General features: G+C 54.0%; 1 protein-coding gene across 1 annotated transcript in view; it reads right to left on the reverse strand.

Annotated features, from left to right (window-relative positions):
- The window catches only part of DACT3 (dishevelled binding antagonist of beta catenin 3), a 15,068-nt gene extending 7,040 nt beyond the window's left edge, over positions 1-8,028 (reverse strand). Inside the window, exon 1 of the mRNA XM_017500382.2 lies at positions 7,668-8,028. Within this exon, the coding sequence (XP_017355871.1) occupies positions 7,668-7,916 (249 nt within the window). The 5' untranslated portion in view covers positions 7,917-8,028. The remainder of the gene's footprint in view (positions 1-7,667) is intronic.
- Positions 8,029-9,192: the final 1,164 nt, after the last annotated feature.

The following is a 9,192-nucleotide window of genomic DNA, read 5'->3' on the forward strand; positions in this document are numbered from 1 at the left end:
TGAACCCAGGAGGCGGAGGTTGCGGTGAGCCGAGATCGCACCATTGCACTCCAGCCTGGGTAACAAGAGGGAAACTCCATCTCAAAAAAAAAAAAAAAGTCTTCCTTAAATCCTTCCTGCTGCAGATTACCTCTTTCCACCACATGGATAAAATAGGCTGACCACGACTCATATACCTCTTTGCTCTCCCCTCGGAAAGAACCTCCCAGGCCTCCTGGAAAACCCTGTGAGTCTAGCGTCGCTGGCACTGCAGCAGCCATCCCCAGTACGTTCCTTTGCCCGAGACCACATCCTCCTTCTGCCTTTGGTCCATTCCCACCAGGAAGCTCCATTGGGCATACCGTTCCTCATCAACATAAGAAATGTCTGGGAGTCAGGCCGGGTGCAGTGGCTCACGCCTGTAATACCAGCACTTTGGGAGGCAGAGGCGGGCAGATCACATGAGGTCAGGAGTTCGAACCAGCCTGGCTAATATGGTGAAACTTCGTCTCTATTAAAAATACAAAAACTAGCGGGGCGTGGTGGTTTGCTTCTGTAATCCCAGCTACTCGAGAGGCTGAGGCGGGAGGATTGCTTGAACCCAGGAGGTGGAGGTTGCAGTGAGCCATTGCACTCCAGCCTGGGCAACAGAGGGAGACTCTGTCTTAAAAAAAAAAAAAAAAAAGGAAAGAGAAAGAAAGGAGGGAAGAAAGAAAGAAAAGAGAAAGAGAAAGAGAGAGGAAGAAAGGGAGGGAGGGAAAGAAAGAAAAAGAAAAAAAGGAAGGAAGGAAGGAAGGTCTGGTGGCCAGGTGCAGTGGCTCACACCTGTAATCCCAGCACTTTGGGAGGCCACGGCAGGTGGATCACGAGGTCAGGAGTTCAAGACTAGCCTGGCCAACATGGTGAAACCCCATCTCTACTAAAAATACAAAAATTAGCCGGGCGTGGTGACACATGCCTGTAATCCCAGGTACTGGGAAGGCTGAGGCGGGAGAATCACTTCAACCCAGGGGGCAGAGATTGCAGTGAGCTGAGATCGTGCCATTACACTCCAGCCTGGGCAATAGAGCAAGACTCCGTCTCAAAAAAATAAAAAGAAAGGGAAGAGAGGGAGGAAGGGAGGGAGGGAGGGAGGGAAGGAAAGAAAGACTGATTTCCGTGAGTCTACCCTGGATCCTTCTTGCTGCAGGAAAAGAGCCCTTCTCATCAGATGTGAATTAATGAAGGTGAAAACCCTTTTAGGGGCGTGACGGTGACAGGAGGTGGGGTATGGGCTGGGTGGGGTCTCCAAGACATTAGGACTTAAACGCATTTTAGAAAAGAGGGCCAGAGCCAGAAAAAGTCTCACATGGGTCTGAGTGAGGCCGGGTAGCAGCAGGCAGCCTCGGGCTGGCGTTGACCCTCAGACAAAAGCAGCTTGTCTGGACCGCAGGAGGGAGGGAAGCGGGGAGGAGGGGTGGGGAGGGCAGCCACCCAGCCCTGCCTATTTAGGGCAGAAAGACTGGCCGGCTCCCGGCCGCCACAACCCCCCCAGTCGCAGTCTCTCCAGGGCCCAGCCCCTCCCCTCCCCTGACAGCAGAAGCCCCCATCTGGGCCTGTTTATTCGAGGAAGGTCAACAAATCATTCCACTTTGGGCTCTTGCCCTGGGCATGTTGAGATGCTCACAGTGAAGTCATCTTTGAGTGGAACTCAAAAAAGCAGCTGAATTGTGCAGCATCAGGAAGTAGCTAAAAAAAATCTCTCAGACCACCCATGTACCCCATGTCATGTCCCCCACAAATCACTGGCATGCCATCTCCACTCTGGCCACGCCTGGCCTCGCCACCGTCCCTCGAACGTACCATGTGTGCTCCTACCTTGGGAGAATGTTTCCCACACATACCATCCTTGCTTCCTCCAGGTCTTGGGTGGCGTGGTCCCTTCTCTGACACCTTTCCAAAATAGCTTCCCTGTCATTGTGTACCCCGTTGCCCTGCTTTTCACTTTTTTTCTACGTATCAGTAATGACCTCTTGATTTAAAATTATACATCAGAAGCCAGCCGTGGTGGTGTGTGCCTGTAATCCCAGCTACTCAGGAGGCTGAAGCAGGAGAATAACTTGAACCAGGGAGGTGGACGTTGCAGTGAGCCAAGATCGCGCCACTGCACTCCAGCCTGGGCCACAGAGTGGGACTTCCTTTCCAAAAACAAATAAAATGAAATAAAATAATACATCAAGGTGTCATTTGTTGAGTCTCTCACTAGAATGTCAGCCCTAGGAACACAGAGATGTCTGTTTAGCTCCCAGGCACACGGCCACCCAGTGCCTAGAACAGTGCCTGGCACAAAGTGGGTGCTCAGGAAATATTTAATGGCCTGGGTGTGGCGGTATATGCCTGTCATCCCAGCACCCTGGGAGTGCCAAGGTGGGAGGATCACTTGAGGCCAAGAGTTCAAGACCAGCCTAGGCGACATAGTGAGAGACCAAGTCTCTGTGTGTGTGTGTGTGTGTGTGTGTGTGTGTGTGTGTGTGTGTGTGTGTGAGACAGTGTCTCTCAGGTGTGTGTGTGTGTGTGTGTGTGTGTGTGTGTGTGTGTGTGTGTGTGTGTGTGTGTGTGTGTATTTGAGACAGAGTCTAGCTCTGCCGTGTGTGTGTGTGTGTGTGTGTGTGTGTGTGTTTGAGACAGAGTCTAGCTCTGCCACCCAGGTTGGAGCTCAGTGTCACAGCCTGGGCTTACTGCGGCCTCCACCTCCCAGATTCAGGTGATTCTCCTGCCTCAGCCTCCCAAGTAGCTGGGATAACAAGCATGTGCCACCACACTTGGCTAATTTTTGTATTTTTAGTAGAGATAGGGTTTCATCATGTTTTCCAGGCTGGTCTCGAACTCCTGACCACAAGTCACCTGCCCACCTCAGGTTCCCAAAGTGCTGGGATTACAGGCATGAGCCACTGCGCCCGGTTTTTTTTATGTTATTTTCGAGACAAGGTCGCATTCTCTCACCAGGCTGGATTGCAGGAGCACACTCATCGCTTACTGTAGCCTTCAACTCCTGGGCTCAGGTGATCCTCCCACCTCAGCCTCCCAAGCAGCTGGGACTACAGGTGCGCGCCAGCACGCCCAGCTGGCTTTTGTGTTCTTTTGTAGAGACAGGGTCTCCCTATGCTGCACAGGCTGGTCTCGAGCTCCTGAGCTCAAGCAGTCTTCCCGCCTCGGTCTCTCAAACTGCTGGGGTCACAGACATGAGCCGCTGCACCCAGCTCTCTCTATTTTTTTGAGACAGAGTTGCAGGAAAACTCACCTTGAGCTCAGATGGGATGGACCCTACACTATTTTCTTTTTAAGATGCAGTCTCGCTCTGTCGCCCAGGCTGGAGTGCAGTGGCACAATCTCGGCTCACTGCAACCTCTGTCTCCCAGGTTCAAGCGATTCTCCCGCCTCAGCCTCCTGATTAGCTGAGACTACAGGCGCGTGCCACCACGCCCAGCTAATTTTTGTATTTTAGTACAGACAGGGTTTCACCATGTTGGCCAGGAGGGTCTCAATCTCTTGACCTCCTGATCCACCCGCCTTGGCCTCCTAAAATGCTGGGATTACAGGCGTGAGTCATTGCACCTGGCCAAACAGCTATTTTTAGAAAAGAAATATTAGATGAAGGAATGAATATATACAATGGAATACTATACAGCTGTTAAGATGGAATGATTCAACTTTCTATATAGAATCATCACCAAGATATGGCATTGAACAGAAAGAGAAAAGGGCAGAATATATATAGTATGAGCGAGAGTGACTCAGAATGACCTGGAGGGCTTGTGAAAACCCAAACTACTGAATCCCATTCCCAGAGCTTTCGATTGCAGCCTGGAGTCGGGCTCAAGTAGTTATATGGCAAACAAGTTCTGTGTGATGTGGTACTACAGGCCAGGGGGCCACGCTTTGACTGGCATAGTCTCTGGGACCTCACCCAAGAAACTAGAGTTTGTAAAAAGCAAAGTTCTGACAAAAGCTCTGCTGGTTTTTTTTGTATGTAAGCTGTTTCTCTTAGGAAATAGGTTGGAAGAGGTCTGGAAGGTGCCACTAAGGTGACAGTGATGGTGACCTCAGGGGGGAGGTTGGATTTAGGGTATTCAGGGAGGTATGGGGGGACTGGATGGCAGAAGGAAGTGTTTAAGGAGGCGTGACTTGGCATCACATTAAGCTCTGCAGCTCCTCAGCTGTGTGACCTTGAGTGGGTGACTTTACCTCTCTGGGCTTCAATTTCCTTATCTATAACTGGGCATCAGAGGATACCATCTCCTAGGGATTACTGTGAGGATTAAATGAGTTTCTTTTGACCCATAATAAATGCCAGTTTGTATGATTACATGAAAGCTATGGATGTCTTACAAGGAAAATAGAAAATGTTTCCACTGTTTAATTAAAAATAAATGTAGGGGTCCAGCACAGTGGCTTATGCCTGTAATCCGAACACTTTGGGAGGCTGAGGCGGGAGGATCATTTGAGGCCAGGAGTTTGAGACCAGCCTGGCCGACATGGTGAAAACCCGTCTTTACTAAAAATACAAAAATTAGCCAGGGGTGGTGGTACGTGCCTGTAATCCCAGCTACTTGGGAGGCTGAGACAGGAGAATCGCTTGAACCCAGGAGGTGGACGTTGCAGTAAGCCGAGATTGTGCCATTGCACTCCAGCCTAGGCGACAGAGCAAGACTCTATCTCAATAAATAAATAAATAAATAGGCCAGGCACAGTGGCTCACGCCTGTAATCCCAGCATTTTGGGAGGCAGAGGTGGGCGATCACCTGAGGTCAGGAGTTCAAGACCAGCCTAACTAACGTGGAGAAACCCCTTCTCTACTAAAAATATAAAATTAGCTGGGCATGGTGGCGCATGCCTGTACTCCCGGCTACTTGGGAAGCTGAGGCAGGAGAATCATTTGAACCCGGGAGGCGGAGGTTGCGGTGAGCCGAGATCACGCCATTGCACTCCAGCCTGAGTAACAAGAATGAAACTCTGTCTCAAGTAAATAAATAAATAAAGGCCAGGTACAGTGGCTCACATCTGTAATCCCAGTGCTTTGAGAGGCTGAGGCAGGAGGATAGCTTGAGCCCAGGAGTTGGAGACCAGCCTGAACAACATAGCAAGACTTCATATCTAAAAGGAAAAAAATTAGCTGAGTGTGGGGACATGACCCTGTAGTCCTAGCTTCTTGGGAGGCTGAGGCAGGAGGATTGCTTGAGGCCAGGAGTTAGAGGCTGCAGTGAGCTATGATTGTACCACTGCGCTCCAGCCTGAGAGACTGTCTCTAAAAATAAATGAATAAATCAATATATCACTTAAAAATACATAAATAAACAGGAAAGGGTAGACTTTTTGCTAAGTTCTGGGAGTCTAATTCCATTTCTTCCACTACAAGGAAGAGCAGAAATTAGGGAGACAAGACAGGAGATGCCTCCTCCTCCCCAGTGCCTAGACACCCCCCAAAAAATATCTCAAGTCCACACCCCTCTATTTGCAAGTCTGGCCTCATTCCTTCCAGTTGCAAAAGGATGAATCTTTACAAGATTTAGAAAGTCCTTGGCCTGAGTCTGGCTCCCTGCCTCCCCTCCATGCCTGTCATCCTTTCTTTGTAGGCTTAATAAGTGTGTGGTTAGGACCCCTGGAGACCCCTTTGCCCAGATTTCCCTGGCTTTGTTTTCCTCACATGCCCCTCGTCAGTGTCCAATGCCCATTTATCTCTATTAGGAAGTCCTTCTGCAAGTCTACCTTAAGTCCTTCTTGCTGAAAAGATCCTTTCTCCTTCTTGAGAGCAAACAGGACCCTTCCCTCACCCAGGATTCCTGCCTCTCTTCTCTGCAACACCCCTGATCTTTACCTGGTATTCCCATCATTCCTATCAGAAAGTAATCAAGTCTAGTTTCAGTCTTTCTTGCCTTGAAGGAAGTGTATTTCTGGCAGGGGGTGGGGGTGGGGCGGTAAATCATAAGACAAGGGCTGGAGGATCAGAGGAAGACCTCACCGCTCTTCAGAGGGACCCAGGAACCCCCAGCACTAGAGAAGTTTATATTTAGCGCTTCTCTGCTCCTCCTCCTCCCCCCGCCTGCCACCGCCTCCTCCCTGATGCTGGGACAAGCTTTGCCTAGAGACTGGGGGGTGGGGGGGACAGGCCTCTCCACTACCGTCTCAAGCCGGGAGGACAGAGGGCTGGGGGGAGGAGGGGACAGAGGGACTGAGGAGAGGGAGACTGAAGGGCAGAGATGGGGAAGGTGAAGGGTGAGAAGGGGAGAGACAGAGGGCAGAGGGGGAGAGGACACAGCGACCCTATCCTCTTGCCTCGCCTTCTCCTTGTCAGGATGGAAGGCGCCTTCCAAGCCCAGCCAGCTTGGGGTGGGGGGAGCTCTCGAAGGCCCCCACCATCCGTCTCTAACTTTGGGAGGGGGCGGGGCCTCCCACAGCTGTTTCTGTTTCCATAAAAGAATGTGCAGGGGGGTCCCACTCCTGAGAGGGGGAGGGGCTGGGCGTGCAGCCCTGGGAGTCTGGCTTCAGCCTTTCTCCCCAGTCCTCATCTGGGGAGGGGGCAGTCGAGGTCAGCGGCGGGGTGAACCCCCGCCACCGCCACCTCGGCTCAGGTTTCCCGAAACGGGAAGCTCTGGCCACACACAGGCTTAGGGATGGGGATCTGCCGCGGAGCCAGGGCGTGCGGGCTGGGGGGAGGGGAAGAGAGACCGAGCCTGGGACGTCGGGCAAGAAGAGAACGAGGTGCAGACAGGCAGGAAAGGAAGGCCAGGGAGACAGATGCAGAGGGACACAGAGACATAGAGATCTCAGACAGGATGGAGAAAGAGAAGCAGACACAGAAAGTCACCGGGATGTGGCAGGACCGAGAGAGGGAGAGAACGCCCGGACGAGCTCGGGAGACTCAAGGAATGACACAGAAAGGGGAGAGGAATGGAGCCTCCGCGAGTCATTCCGGAGACCTATGTCCATCTTCCACCATGAGAACACCCAGAGTGCAGAAGTATCCTCCAGGCGCTGCCTCGACCTGCCTCCCCTTGGGTCAAGGAGAGCCGGGGCCACGTAGGAAGCAGGGGAAGTGTCACCGAAGGCTCAAGATCCCAGTGGGGGGTCCTCAGGGACTGTGAGCTTCCTCTCAGCAGTGGTCCCTCCCCCGGAGGCCCTGAGATCCCCTCCTCCCACCCCGCCCCCTCCAGAGATCTCCAAGCACACCAGGACTTAGGGAAGATGGAGCCCTGGGAGCCGGGCCCAGAGAAGGGCATGTTTGGAGCCTGGCTGTGTGACCTTGGGTGAGTCGCTTGCTCTCTCTGAACCTCAATGTCTCGCTCTGTTAAATGGGGGACTATCACCCCCTGTTTCCCAAGCTGCAAGAAGACAAGGCTTGCAAAGTACCCGGTCCCAGGTTTGACACCTACTTGGCGCCCAGAAGGATTTTCTTTGGGAAAGGGGTGTAAGGGATGGGGCCTGTGTTTCTCATGAGGCCCCAGTGGGGACGATGCAGTTTCCCCCTCCCCCGATTTGGGGGCGGGGAAGCCAGGTCTGGTCCGCCGCCGGAACTCCGGGGTCTCCAGCCCCACCCCCTGTCCTTCTCACTCCCTGCCTACCCGGGTCCCCAACTCCCCCGGGTGTCTGAGCATCCAACCGAGACAGACACAGACGGGGGTGGAGGGACGGATGGACAGGCGGCCCCTTACCAGCTGCTCCTCCAGGGCCGCTGCGGCCCGGCGCGCCGCCGCCGCATCTTCATCCTCATCGGCGTCCTCCTCGTCCTCGGCCTCGGCGCCCCCTATTCCGGGCTGGGCCAGCCGCAGCGCCTGCTGCACGCGGTACTCCTGCCTCTCCCGTAGCCAGTGCAACTCGCAGAGCCCGGCCAGGCTACCCTCCAGCCAGCCCCGCAGCCGGCCCCGTTCGGGGCTCACCGGGAACGAGAAGGCCCGGATCATGGCTGCGGCCCCCCGCCCCAGCCCGGCCGGGCCCCGCGGCCACCCCTCTCCCGGTCCCACCTCCCCGCCCCAGCAGCCTGCCCGCCCGCCCGCTGGCCGGGCTGTCACCGTCTCATCTGCATAGGCGCCCGCCCATTGGGCCGCCCACCCGCGCCTTATCTGCATGGCCACGCCCCCGGCGACCGAGCAACAGCCGCCTATTGGTGGATACCCGCCCTGACGAAGATGCTCGGCCGTGCACCCGCGCCGCCCTACACGACGCATGCTCGCAGCTGCCTACTCACTCCTCTCGCCACGCCCCCTCCGTGCAACTGCCTTGGGGCCCTGGTCACGCCCCCCCACGCGTCACAATGAAACAAGTCCGCCCTTGCTTCAATGCCATTGGTCTGTGCCTGGCCGGTCTTGCAGCAGGTTCCACCCTCTTGCGGGCGAGCTCTGCCTACCATTGGACTGTCCGGCACGAGGGGACGGGTGATCTATAAATAGGGAATGGGTCCACGTGACAGTTTGGCAGCTGCTGCTACCCCTTCACCCCGCCCAGCCTTCAGCTTCTGAGGCTGCGCAGGGGGAGAAAAGGGTTAGAGGGTCGAGCCCTGACTTCGCCTCCTCTTCCAAGAAGCCTTCCCAGACACTCAGCTGTAAAACGAAACGTACGTCCTCCGATAAAATTTTGTTTCTACTTAGGGCTGGCTTCACCAGCTTGGAATCCGCTTAGAAGGGTCTTCGCGCTTGGTTGAATGTTTTGCAGTTGCTGTCTTGAAATGCTTAGTTTTTGAGCAAGAGACCCCTTGTTTTCACTTTGCACTAGGCCAAATATGTAGCCGGCCTTGCCGCTAAAAGTCTAAGATCGATTGCATTCCAAATTCTGGAATTATAAGACCCTGGGTGGAAGATTCTAGTCTTTGACCAGAAGAGAGCGTGAGCAGCTTTTGTCTCCCAGGTGCTGTGAGTTTGTATGCTCATCATTCTTCCATTCCAGGGCCCTTTGTTCTACGTTCTAAGGGGCTTTGTTCTCAGCCTTCTATGATGCTCTATCCTCAACGTTCTCTGGTCCTAGGAGTCTGAGCCTGACATTCGTTTCCAAGGCTTTCTGCTGTGTCCCCAGGCTCCGCGAGCAGGGCTGGGGCACCCTCAGGCGGCCAACCTGTGTCACTACGCCGAGCGTGCCTCTACCAACTTCCAAAACCTAGCTCTAATATTCATACCCATTTCTCAGGCAGACCTTGGCTCCCTAAAAGCCAAGACCCAGAAGATCATATGAGAAATTCCCTCTTTT

This window comes from Cebus imitator, unplaced genomic scaffold, assembly GCF_001604975.1.
Source record: "Cebus imitator isolate Cc_AM_T3 unplaced genomic scaffold, Cebus_imitator-1.0 Scaffold266, whole genome shotgun sequence".
Classification (NCBI taxonomy): Eukaryota; Metazoa; Chordata; class Mammalia; order Primates; family Cebidae; genus Cebus; species Cebus imitator.